At 54.3% G+C, this 12,869-nt stretch overlaps 1 protein-coding gene across 1 annotated transcript in view; it reads right to left on the bottom strand.

The window, feature by feature from the left end:
- Window positions 1-11,245, bottom strand: part of COL7A1 (collagen type VII alpha 1 chain) — a gene marked incomplete at its 5' end in the record, with an annotated part of 30,426 nt that extends 19,181 nt beyond the window's left edge. Inside the window, 38 exon segments of the mRNA XM_080934682.1 lie at window positions 82-135; window positions 217-243; window positions 621-698; window positions 800-871; window positions 1,029-1,064; window positions 1,201-1,236; window positions 1,328-1,399; window positions 1,899-1,961; window positions 2,032-2,076; window positions 2,168-2,194; window positions 2,279-2,314; window positions 2,407-2,579; window positions 2,668-2,814; window positions 2,898-3,024; window positions 3,279-3,415; window positions 3,498-3,644; window positions 3,727-3,861; window positions 4,106-4,252; window positions 4,568-4,690; window positions 4,899-5,045; window positions 5,146-5,271; window positions 5,603-5,746; window positions 5,881-6,000; window positions 6,501-6,636; window positions 6,741-6,871; window positions 6,965-7,108; window positions 7,780-7,908; window positions 7,987-8,136; window positions 8,212-8,328; window positions 8,419-8,565; window positions 8,646-8,762; window positions 8,866-8,995; window positions 9,072-9,235; window positions 9,337-9,498; window positions 9,588-9,681; window positions 9,768-9,927; window positions 10,514-10,694; window positions 11,158-11,245. Of these exon segments, the coding sequence (XP_080790808.1) occupies window positions 82-135; window positions 217-243; window positions 621-698; window positions 800-871; window positions 1,029-1,064; window positions 1,201-1,236; window positions 1,328-1,399; window positions 1,899-1,961; window positions 2,032-2,076; window positions 2,168-2,194; window positions 2,279-2,314; window positions 2,407-2,579; window positions 2,668-2,814; window positions 2,898-3,024; window positions 3,279-3,415; window positions 3,498-3,644; window positions 3,727-3,861; window positions 4,106-4,252; window positions 4,568-4,690; window positions 4,899-5,045; window positions 5,146-5,271; window positions 5,603-5,746; window positions 5,881-6,000; window positions 6,501-6,636; window positions 6,741-6,871; window positions 6,965-7,108; window positions 7,780-7,908; window positions 7,987-8,136; window positions 8,212-8,328; window positions 8,419-8,565; window positions 8,646-8,762; window positions 8,866-8,995; window positions 9,072-9,235; window positions 9,337-9,498; window positions 9,588-9,681; window positions 9,768-9,927; window positions 10,514-10,694; window positions 11,158-11,245 (4,269 nt within the window).
- Window positions 11,246-12,869: the final 1,624 nt, after the last annotated feature.

The raw sequence follows: 12,869 nt of genomic DNA, 5'->3' as shown, positions 1-12,869 counted from the left end.
AAAGTAAACAAACTCATAAGCAAAAACCTAGGAAGGCCAGCACTCAGCCACTACTCCAGCAGAACCTCAAGGCCCCCTCACCGGAAGTCCAGGTTCGCTTTGTCCACTGGTACTAACGCCTGGTCCCGGGGGACCCTAGGGAAGAACCGTGGGTCAGGAGATAGCCATGAGACTTAGACTCCAAGCCATCCCCAGGATACCTGGCCCCTCACTTACCCGTTCCCCACGGTCACCTTTGTCACCCTGGAAGACAGATTATGACCCCATGACTCTGAACCATACTTTTCTCCCCAAGATACAAGGAGAATTATTGAGTCAAATTTGGTTAGAGAAATAATGGGGCCAGGTATGGTGGAGCACCCTTTAATCCCGGCATTTGGGAGGCAGAGGCAGGCAGATCTCTGTGAGTTCAAGGCTAGCCTGGTCTACAGAGTGAGTTTCAGGACAGCTGGGGCTATATAGAGAGAGACCTTATCTCAAAACTTAACTCCCCCCCCCAAAAAAAATAAAGAACTAAACAGTGGGGGTTAAAGGTCAGAAGAGGCAGTAAGGGTTCTATGGGTCCCAGTGAGGTTATCAAGTCTCTGAATCATAAGACTATTTGGGAATCATGCTGTCACCTTCACTGATGTTCCAGGAAGCCCTAGGGGGCCACGGGGTCCTGGGTCCCCCAAAGGGCCACGAGGTCCAGGGGGGCCCTGTTAGAGTAGACAAGACATAAGGTGCTTTAGAGTCGTCACTTCTCATCTAGCCTCTTCCTACTTCCTTATCACTTGCAGTTATACATCGTGGGACTTACCGAAGGTCCAGGGTCCCCTTTCTCCCCAGGAAGCCCTGGCCTTCCACTGCCATTGATTTGCCCAGGCTTCCCCTGTGTAGATCAGAAAGCAGGTCTTAGGGTAGGGGAAGTGGAAGAAGCCCCTAGTGGTGTTCCAGTTCTTAGCATGCTTCAGGTCTTGTACAGGGTCTAGCCTGGGGCACCCCCACTCCTCCAGGGAATATCATGGCCCCATTTCCCTTTCACCTACCGGCTCTCCCTTTGGGCCTGGAGGCCCTCGTTCTCCCTATGGACAAAACAGAGTAGAGGGGTAGTCCTTAGACTTAGGGTGAGTCTTAGAGTGACCCTCATGAGCTCTAGTTGACCCCAGCCTCCTGCTCTTACCCTAGAAGGCACTAGGAAGGCAGAAAGAGAACACTTACCGGATACCCACGAGGGCCAGATGACCCTGGGGAGCCCTGTAAATGAAAGCCAAAGACAGAACAGTCAACATTATAGCACCCATTCAAAGAAGTGTCCCCGGTGACGGCTAAAGCAAACCTTGCTTACCTTAATACCGGGAGACCCAGGAACACCAGGGAGGCCAGGACTGCCTGGAGGCCCTTCTGGGCCAGGAAAGCCCTAGAAAGGCAGAGAGGTCAGAGCAGGAATAGAACCTTCCCCAGTGTCCCAGTTTACATAAAGAGCTCCATGCCATCCACCATGGCTCCACCCCCACAGGCTCCCAGGTTACCAGAGCTGAGTGGTAAGGCAGAGGAGCAGCCTGTCCTCTGAATGGATCTAAAGCCAGCAAGATGCCAGCCTCTGCAGGGGATCTCAAGCCCTTTCTGACCACTCCAGAGCCTCCCCCAAATCTGGTGTGCTTTATATCTTCACTCAGGCCTCTGCCAAACATTCTGGGGATATTTACTTGTTATTGAGAAAGGGTCTGGCTGTATCATCTAGATTAACCTAAAAATTGTGTCTCACCCTACTTCTGCTTCCTAGGTGCTAGGGTTAGAGGTGTGCACCACCATGCTAACTCACCCTGCTTCTTCCTTTTCCCCTATGCCCTCCAGGAAAACTAGTGGGAGCTCCTGGTGGGAGCGCCCTGGAGACAGCCGATGAGTTCCACACTCACCCTCTCGCCTTTCGCTTGGGTACTTCCAGAAGGACCTTGCGGGCCTGGAGCACCGGTCCTGCCCTGCATGAGGACAGCAGGTAAGGAGGCTGTAAGCCAGGTACAAGACAGGCAGATGTGGGGAGGCACTCACCGGGAGACCGGGGGGACCAGGAGGTCCAGCCTGTCCTTGCAGTCCCTAAAAGGGGTGATCAGTGAATCCTGTGTTGTCAACCACCCTCTGCCCCACTGACTCCCAACCTGTTGATCACCTCCTTAGGGTGGCTTACCGTCACTCCAGGCTCCCCCTTCTGGCCCTAGGAGAAGACATGTCAGAAGAAGGTAGAATAACCAGGTCTAGCTATAGTCTTTTGCACACGTATTCAACCCTGGCCACTTACCTTTGGACAGTGCACAGCACAAGGCCCTAGTTGTGGCTGTGGAAAAAGAAGCTCCTTGAAACCAGGAAATTCTAAAAGAACCCCCAGGTCCCCTCTCTACTACTAGTCCCCAGAGGCTTTCTCCATACCTGTATGGTCACAGCTGCCTGACACAGGGCTACAGCCAGATCACTGACTGCTCGGTCCAAGCCTGGGCCATTATCCACAGCAAAGAAGTTCTGGATGGGATCTATGCCTGGTGCCAAGGGACGCAGCTGCTCTGGGTCAGCTCCCACCAAACCCAGCATCATCACCTTGAGCCCTAAGAAGAGATCCAGCAATCTACATGACAACCTCCCCGGGGACACTCCTATTCCCAAGCACCCCCCCCCATCTGTCCTGCAGCTCACCAGAATCCTGGGCCTCACGAATGGGGCTGAATATGTCCCCTCTCAGAGGCTCATCCACTAATAGTACCATCACGCCTGGCACTTGCTGACGGCGACCAGGAGCACTGGGTGCTAAGAGGTATCTGTGAGCCGTGGTCACAGCTGCGCCTGGGAAGAAGGGCATGTCAGAACCCTGAGACACTGAACCTGATGGGAAAACCCCAGGAGTCCATGCTGACTGCAGTCTTTACCTAGATTGTTACCACTTGGGTCCACATAGGGGATGTCACGGATCTTTTGCAAGATGACGCTAAGATCATGGGAACTATTCAGTGGAAATAGTGGGGAGGGCCGGTGGCTGTAGGACAGCAGGCCAACCTGGGTAAGAGCAGACACGGAACAGGGAGGACATGTGGAATCGGAGAGGGATAGAGGACATGGGAGATGTGATCAATCCTGAACATAGGGGGTCAGTAATGATTGATAGTAGAATAGAAGAGATGATCCGGAGCCTGGGGAAGGGCTGGGGGAAAACCTGAACCCACAGAGGGATGGCAAGATGGTGGCTGATCAGGAACTGGTGGAGGGGAGGGGCAGGGACAGGTGGAGTCTGGCTTTCTTTAGAACCAAACCTGAGCAGCCTGTGGACCAAGAGGCCCGAGTGCAGACACCAGCCTTTCCAGGACCCTCCTTACAGCCTCTGCATTGTGAGCATTGTCCCGAGTGGCATGCAACAGGAACACCACGTCCACCTGGCCATGGGGACATGCTGCACAAAAGAACCGAGTCAGTCACTAGGGTTGTCAGCCATTTCATGGTCTCTTCAGGCTTCTCCACCGCACCTTCCATACCTGGCTTTTGTGTTACAGAGCTCTCAGAACCTCGGACACCGCTCTGGATGGGTGTCAGAGAGAAAACATAGGAAGTACCAGGTTCCAGGCCTGTCACTCTGTGGGAACTTGAGGTCCCTGGCAGTGTCTGTGGGGCCCCAGGCACTTCTACAGAGGAAAATTTGGTTAAACAAGAACTTTTCTATGGAGCCCCACTTACCACCTACCCTAGTTCTGGTCTTCTCCCCACCCTGTCCAGTTCCTCTGAGTGGCCGCCAGGACAAGATATAACTGGATGCCCCAGACACTGGGGTCCAGGCCAAAGTCACAGAGTCAACAGTGGTGTCCGCCACACGTAGCTCAGTGCTCGGGATGTGAGGGGGCTCTAAAAGAGGAAACAAAGGCCGATGACTCTGAGGCTGGATCCAGACAGTAAGAGAGAGATACAAGATTCTGGAGCAGGTTCATTTTAGTGAAGCATCATGGGAGATCATGCTAGAATCTCCCCCCAGGGCCTTAGGGGAGGGTCTACAGGAATCTCTTAGAGTCTGGAGTACAGAAAACTAGGGTATGTCATCAATGTGGAGGAAGAGCACACCACAGGCCGGTGAATACTCTGGGAGGCTCACCAGTGTATGCAGTCACCCTCCTAGAGGGACTTTCTCCAGTCTGGCTAAGGACACTCAGCCATACATGATATTGTGTTGCTGGCTCCAGTCCAACCAGGTTGTAGCTGTCAGACTCGGGTCCCAAGGTCAGGGACTGTTCCTGGCCACCTGAGACAAATGTGAGTGTAAGGGCCAGGAATATGCAGGAGATGGTGACCGATGACAGTGATGGAGGTACCCAACTGACTCTCACCAACCACGCGGACCCCCATCAGGTCCATCCTCCCGTGAATCTTCCCACTCATCTTTACCCTGTCCACCAGATGTATCCCCTCAAGGCTGATCTTCCACCCACCTTGTTAATTAAGCCCCCCTGATGCTTTTGTCTCTGCAGACCTAGCTGCCCACTCCTTTCAGCAACTTTGATGATTTTGCCCAGAGGTCTTCTCCCTTAATTAGTCCCAGCTCCCCAACATCTCTCACCCTCAGGTTGCCAATGCAGACGGAAACCCTGAGCTCCAGGGACTCGGTCCCAGCGCAGCCTCAAGGAGTGCTCCCCACTCTGTACTACCTGAAGGGTCTCCAGAGGTGTTGGGGTCTCGGGCGCTTAATAGAAAGTGTTACAATCAGGGAGGCTCTGCTCCCTAGGCCGTACCAACCCCACTGAATAATTTCCTCCCCAGACTTTACCCTCACAGACTTACTATAAATCCTTGGTCCCTCTCCAACCCCAACACAAACCCTTCTCCATAAACCCCATCCCTTGAACACAAGCCCCAGTCTAAGACTCCTTCCAACCCAAACATTGTCCTACGTGTGGTGACGACAATGGACACTGGTGCACCCTCTCGGTCTCCAACAAGCGCTGTCACTCTCACAGAGTAGCTGACTCCACCTTCAAGACCCCGTATCTCCGCAGAGTCTTTGTTCCCTGGGAGTATCTGGTGTCTCATAGGGCCACCTGGACAGGCCAGTGGAGAGTAAGAGTTAAGGAGTGTGGGGAGCTAACCAGAGAGGGCACTTGTAGCAGGAAAGACAAGGATGGAGTCATAAGACCGTACCTTCACTACGTCCCCAAGCCAGTCTATAGGATGTAGCTCCAGGGACTCCTACCCAAGTGACCCGTAGAACATCACTGGAAGCATTAAGGATCTGCAGTTTTGACACACTGCCCACAGGCTCAGGAGCTAGGGACAAAGGGAAGGTGAAAGTGAGGGGCCACTGGGTATCTAGCAGAGACAAGAGTAGCAAGGCAGGCATGGGCAGTGAAGGCTAGGCAAGGTTAGTGTGGCTGGGTCAGTGCAGGGAACTTTAAGGGAGGAAGTTAGTGTTTCGGGGGCGGGGCGGAAGGAAGCATAGCACAGCCAAGATCACAAACATGAATGGACTCTCAGTAACCAAGGGTGGCTCGGTTTGGGCAGGAAGGTTACTGAGCAGCAACAGCATGAGCAAGTGCAGCGATCAGAAATACACAGCGGGCTGGGTCTGCTAAGGAGTGGCCGGCCAGGATCCACTCACCAGTCCTCACAAGCACAGAGGCAGGGGCTCCATCCACACCAGCTACATGGGTTCTCACACGTATGATGTACTCTGTGTCAGGCTCCAGTCCATCTATTTCAGCCACCGTGGCGTCTCCAGAAACCAACTGAGATTTCTCTGGACCTGGGATCAGGGATGGAGGTACCACCAGGACTTGTCAGACTACCCAATGCTCCACTTGGACTCCAAAGGAATCTTTAGCCTCCGTTCTATTCAGAACCGCCTCCCGCAGCCCTCCTTAAACCCTTGCCTCCTACCACGGCCTGAATGCCAGGAGACCCTGTATCCTGTGGCGCCAGGAACCCCAGTCCAGGAGATGCTGACAGACGAACTGCCCGTCTGAGTCAAGTGGACTCTCCTCACTGGGCCCAGTGGATCTGGAGAGGGAGATAAAGGGGAATCTGGTAAAGTAGGCAGGTCTGATGGGAGGAGATGGAGGACTGTTTGGAAAGGGAAGGCTGTGAGTGTTTACAGGTGGCAGGGACCTCACCAAAGGGCAGTGAGGGGTTCAACAGAAGGCACAGTAGAAAGCTGAGCTGTCAGGTAGCAGCAATCTGAAAGACAAGGTCTGACAGAGAGGGGTCTATGGAAGCATTAGGAGACCATGAGGGCATGAGGCAAAGGACAAAGTAAAGTTCTAAGAGGAGAGGTGGGTCCAACAAATGAGGAGGAGGAAGTGGTAGGTTCTGAAGGACAAATAGCAGAAATTAGAGCAAGCTAGAGGGAGCCATGGCAGAGACACCGGTAAACAGGAAAGGGCTCAAGAGTAGGGTTGGAATGGACTGGGACTCAGGGTGAGGATGTGCACCATGAAGGGGACCATAATGGTTAAGAGGGCCTGGAGGTAAAGAGCCAGGAGACCGAGTCAGGCTCTGACCGGTTCGAGCCATAATGACCACAGGGGGCCCCTCTTCTCTCCCTCGAAGTGCTGACATGATCACTTGATAAGAGGTCCCAGGCTGCAGCCCCACGATGTCTGTGACAGTAGAGTCTGGGGTCAGCGTCTGGCTGGACTCTGGACCTGGGTGGGATCAGAGAGAAATGATGGCCTGGTTTCTGCATGTCCCCTTTTCCCCCAAATTCTGAGAGCCCCCCTCAGCAACCCGTACACGCCACACTGACCACTGCCTGTCCTCCAGCTAATCCGAAATCCACTGGCTCCAGGGACAAGTCCCCAGGCCACTCTAATTCTTGTTGCATCTGATGCTACAACCCGTAGTCCTGGGACAATAAGTGGGGCCTCTGGATCTGGTGATTAAAGACAGAAGTTAAGGGTCAATATGAGGGAGGACAGGAGCAAGTCTGTCACCATCTCCCGTATAAGTCTCCTAAAGTGCTCACCTCTGTGGATTGTTAGGACGCTGGCATCACCCTCACGTGTGCCCACTCGAGCAGACACGCGCACTGTGTAGCTAACCCCGGCTCGAACATCATCTAAGTCAAAGGTTGTCTGACTCCCGGGAAGCAACAGAGTCCGCTCGACCCCTGAGGAAAGGCAGGATGGGCAGGCAGGGGTGCTGGGTAAGGATACCAGACGTCATGGGAGACGAGGAGCTTGGATGGAAAGGGACAGTGAGAGAGGAACGCAGTGAGAGAAAACGATGTGGGGGTAAGGGGCCCATGATGGCAACATGGGGTAACAGGAGTCACCAATGAAAGGGGACACTGGGTGATGGACGGGTTAGGATATAGCGTGATGAGAGTCTGAGACAGTGACGCAAATTGGCAAGCCACGGATAGACATTGACACGGGATGATGGGTGAGCGTTGGGTGAGGAGAGAGGTCAGTATTAGAGGATTCTTAGTGGGGAGGCGGCCGGTGGGAATGTAAGAGACTGAAGGGGAGCTCAGGCAAAGAAAGACTCAAGTGACTGAGTCAGGCTCTGACTAGTTTGAGCCCCAGTGACCACAGGGGGGCCCTCTTCTCCCTAGAGAAGGGCAGCAGAAGGTCATAGAACTCGTGGGAGAGAAGGGCGAGCCGCAACTGAAGAGCAGGCTGGGGTAGAAGAGAGGAGAGAGACCCCGAGGCAGTTCTGGGGTTGACAGTTCTCAGGATATAAACGGCCACAAAGATGAATGGAGGTGGTGAAAACCCAGCCAGAGCGGGAGGGAGGGTGCTGCAGGCTGGGACTTGGGTATGACCGCTTCTGTCTTACCCTGGGTGGTGCGAACAGTGAAACGGTACTCGGTGGCACCGGAGACTGGGTTCCAAGACACTCGTGCCCGCTGCCCGGGCAGCTCTATGGCTTGTAAATTCATCACCGGACTCACCAGCTGCTCAAACCCTTCATGAGAGGAGACAGTGAGGCTGACTGCAGTCTCTAGACTTAACTACATAAGTCATCGACCCACAGAACCCTTACCAGTAGGAACCACGGTGGCAGGAGTGGCCACCTCCCGGCCTTCCAGCAGAGTGTAGAGCGTGAAGCGATACTCAGTACCTGGCTGCAACCCATCCAACTGGTGGCGGGTCACATCAGGGAGCAGTTCCACTTTCTGTGGTGGTTCCAAGCCTGCAGGATGGCAGGACCAGGTTAGCTGAAGCCAAGCCCCAAACCCTGCCTGTCCCCCTCTCCGCTGGCACTGACCACTCTCACGACGCCACTCCAAGCGGTAGCCGCGGGCCTCAGGCACCAAATTCCAGGAAAGGAGGATGGATGTAGGGCTCAGGATGACGGGACGCAGTGTTTGCTCAACAGAAGAGGCTGCCCAGGGCACATGGGTGCCAGTGGCCTCCTCACCATGCCCTTCCTGCCCAGCCCAGCCTGAAAAAGGGACCCGCCCGGACTTCTTACCAGTTCGGGTAGTCAGAGAAGCAGCAGGTCCCACTCTGTGGCCAAACAGGGCACTCACAGTCACCTCATAGTCCGTGCCAGGCTCCAAGTGATCTAAAAACACTGACCCCTGTCCAGGGCTCAGGTCCTGCTGCTGTGCCACCCCACCTGTATGGGGACACAGAGGGTTCAGTGGGCCTCACAGATGCAGGAATCGATAATTTTGTCAGTCTACGCCTCTCACTTACCGCTGAGGTCCCGCCAAGTAACACGGTAGCCATTAGCACCCGGTACCCTCCTCCAGGCCACCAGGAGGCTGCGGGATGTGATGTTCTGGATGTTCAGTTCTAGCCCTTCCCTGGCAGCTGAGGGAAGGCCCCACCAGGGATTAGTAAAGCCAAAAGTAGGAAGGGGTTTAGGGGATGGGCGGTTAGGAGAATGGGGTCAAAGGTTAACAGAATTGCTCACTGGTCCGAGCTGTCCCACTCACGGCCTCCCCGATGCTGTTGGCATAGAGGGCAACCACAGTCACTTGGTAGTCAGTTAGTGGCCGGAGACCCTGTAGTCGAATGCTGGTCTCACCAGCCGGGACGTTCACCTGCACAGGGCCAAAAGTTATCTCATACAGTCCAGCCAAGTCCTTAACAGCCACCGGTCACAGCTACCATCCTTACCTCCTGTCGTTCACTTGGCAGTGGCTGTCCTAGCCCCGTCAGAGGCGTGTACTGAACCTTGTAGCCAGTCACAGGGCCACTGGCTGCTGTCCACTGTACTCTCAAGGACTGGCTACTTGGCTCAGACAGCACCAGGTCCCGGGGCCCAGATGGAGTGTCATCAGCTGCAAATGGGGTTGGGGGCAGAATCAGGTCAGGGGTGAGAAGTGCATAGGTCGGCAGTCCCAGACTGGGCTCAGGGTACCCAGAATGGGCAGGAACTTACAAGGCAGGGTCACAGGCACACCGCCAGCTGTTGTGCATACCCTCCTGGAAATGAGGGGCAACAGGGTCCTCAAGATGCTGAAGTCATTGACAAAGAAGAAGAAATCGCTGGTTGGCTGTGAGGCAACACGTTTCAGTTCCTCAGGATCGGCATTCTTGATTCCTGAATCCCAAAAGGGGCTCAGTAGCTTACACAACACTCTCTACATGGTCCCCACTCCAACAGACCTCTCGCCTCAACTTGGTTCTCACCCACAGCAAACAGCTTGACTCCCTGCCCCTTCAGTTTTTGGGCAGCTGTGTCCACTAAGTCCTGGGATTTCCCATCAGTGATCAGGATGCAGACCTAGGATAGGTGCCAAGATCAGTCAGGGATGTTTCGGACATTTGTTTTGGGGTCACATTTGGAGGCAGGGTAGGTTTAGGGAACACCTTGGGGATGCCAGGACGTGTTAGATGAGGCAGGAAGACACGGTCAGAAACATGGTGAAGTGCGGCCCCTGTGCGAGTGTTACCACCCTTGTAGCTGAGCTCCCGGATGGCACGGATGGTGTCGCTCCCAGAGCCAAGTGTATCCAGACCAAATTCTGTCCTGAGGAGAGAAAATGGGGTAGCACAAGTGAAGGTGTCATGATCTCTTCCAGCCCTGCCTATGAGATGGCCCTTGGCTCTGAGACCCCATCTCTCTACCATGGAAACATCCACATTTGCAAGGGAGCTGCTTGACATAGCAATGTCCGTGAGCCTCAACAGGCCTGGAACCATCAAGGGGTTTCTAACCTAGGGGGGAACAGGATATCTGACTAAATAGTTGTAGGAAGAAGGGCCCAGTTTCAGGACAGTGGAAAGCGTTTCTGACGAGCAGAGGGCTGAAGGGGCAGCCCTAACATGTGGACTCCAATAGGAGCCCAACACCCGGAGCTCCTGGACTCCCTATCTCTGTGCAGATCAGAAAACAGAATCATCCTGTCCATCCCCCGCCACCGCTACCCCAGGACTACCCCCTAGTGGGCTGAAGGGTGTTTTCAGACAAAAACACTCTTTCAAGTTATTCCTACCTCTCTCCAGAGGAGTGACGACGGCTAGGGCCTTCAGGGACTCTCCAAAGCTCTTTTCTAGACTCCTTCCTGTCAAGGGGTCTTAGGGCCTACAATCCTGACCCCAAGTTGGCTACTCACTGTGGATCATCACTGTACTGCACTGTGGCAAATCGGACGCCCTGTGCACTGGCTGCTCCTGAGAAAGGGAGCACCAGCCCCTCCAGGAATCCTCGAACTTCTCGAAAGTTGCTGCGGCCAATGGATGAAGAGCCATCGAGTAAGAACACAATGTCAGCGGCATAAAGGCGTGTGCAGGTCACTGAAGCAGGGAGGAGAGATCATGACCTTTTTGGGAATACAGCCACCGTCCTCTAGACACTGAGGTCCCCTAGGACTTGGGGACTGGAAGGACAATAGGCTTCATCTTCCTATGCAAATGGAGCCCAGGTGTATTTCTGCCAGTGTTGGAGGAAACTGCAGCGGGGCTCAGGACAGAGCTTCTCAGGGAGGGGTGGAGCACCTTGGAGGAGGATGAACTGCAAGCAGGGGTGTAGCTCTGAGGCTGAGGTCAGCTTGGAGAGACTGAGGATTCAGCGTGCATCTAAGGAGCTGGAATTTGGGTGCCAATAGGATAGGAGGCAATTTGGGAAACACAGAGTAGAATTCGGGAGTTTATGAAGAATCCATGAAGAGTTTGGAAGAATCCTCCGTGGAAAGGTGTCAGAGATAAAGTTTGAGTAACTGCATAGATGGCAGGGTGCGGAGCCCCGGAAGATGCCCACCTCTATCTCTGGGCTGGGCCCACACTCCGGGCGCCCCCACCAGAATCTCGGCAGTGCAGAGCGCAGCGACCAGGAGCCGCAGCCTCATCCTGAGTGATAGAAACAGTCAGCCAGGAACCCAACCTCTGTCCCTTGTCTCCCAAGCCTTTGGCGGGTGGAAACCGAGTGCCCCCCACCCCAAGTCCTAATCTTGCCTGTGCGAGTCAGCCTGCTCCCGCCGCCGCAGCAAGTCCCGCCGGCACAGAGGAGAAAAGTCCCTGATCCCAGGAGGCGGAGCAGCAGGCGGGGACCAGGCAGCCCGCCCCCACCCACCTCCCCAGAGGTCTCTTCCCCCACCCCACTTCTCCTTGATTTAAGATATGACGCACTTAAGGGGGCAACGACAGTTCCCAAGGCCTTTGGGAATCACCCAGGGTTTTGACAGACGCTTCAAGAGTACCCCAACCTCATTTAGGGTTACAAGTTTTGACTGCTTTCTTATTAGAGTGACCAATGAAATCACTGCTGTTCTCTGAAATGTGGACAGGTTCCAGCAGACCATAGGGGTAGCAGCCTGGTAGGACAAACTGCAGCTGGTGCTGACTCACCCCTAACCCCATGGGGGTGCCCAGACAAAGCCTCAGGCCATAGGTTCTGACAAACGCAAAGCATGTGAATCAGCCATGCTTTGGTCTGGTGGCCCTCCTGTGCCCCACCCTAACCTTTATGACAGGCAGAGCAGCCCCCAGCAAAGACTATGGGACTCTCCTAGGGACCCCACGGTCCCACTGGGCTGTATCAAAGCAACACTTCCCCATTTTGGAAGAAAGAACTGTGTCATGCCAGTGCCCTTCACTCCCTTGTGGCTTGTACCGTCCTAGACAGATGCCATCCAGCTGTTTGCAAGGGGTGGGAGCTGTCCATATGGACATATGGTGGAGGGATGGACCACCCATGCTGACAGCTCATCTCCCAGGAACCCTCCTCCTGATACCCACGTTCCCATTGACAGGGCCTGTCATGATTCAGCCCATCTACTTGCCTTCATTATAGCCTGCAAGAATCCCCCTACACCCTACTTTTGTAGACCCTTTTTACTCAATTCCCTGACTGGGCCATCCCATGATCATTTTCCTTTCCTTGTTGCCTCGAGATACCTAACTTTTCCCTCCCTAAGTGACCCCTCTCAATCTTTTCCTGTGGACAGTCATTGCCGATCCCAGGCCAAGCCCACTTTCCTGCTGATTTCCTTTGGTTATATATGCATAGAAAGTACCCCCCCCCTCCCATTCACCACTGCTGGGCTGCTTCCAATATGCCTGACCCTGCAACCTCCCGCAGATACACAGTGGGGAGATGGGACGGGTATAAGTTCTTATAGTTTTCTAGCATGGGCCAACCCCAGGGCACAGGGGACCATTCACTGCTATTTCCCCATCGTCAGGAAAGCTGAAGACTCCCACTCTTATAACCTTTTCTCAACACCAGGGTCCCCTTCCCATTCCCCCCAACCCCCCCCACTCCCCCGCATTGTCCCTGTGGCCTCCCATCCCTAGGTGGTATACTCCAGATGAGGGCAGTAGAGAACCAGGCATGACTCACAGCCAAGGTGGGTAACAGCAGGATAAATGTGGAATGTATGATATGAACACACATGTACATGTGGGCCTGGCCTTTAGGGGGGATAAGGGCCCAACTTAAAGAGTACTGGCATCTTCACTAGAGCTTGAGTA

This window comes from Micromys minutus (assembly GCF_963924665.1).
Source record: "Micromys minutus genome assembly, chromosome: 21".
Classification (NCBI taxonomy): Eukaryota; Metazoa; Chordata; class Mammalia; order Rodentia; family Muridae; genus Micromys; species Micromys minutus.
This window is presented reverse-complemented; position numbering and strand designations above follow the sequence as displayed.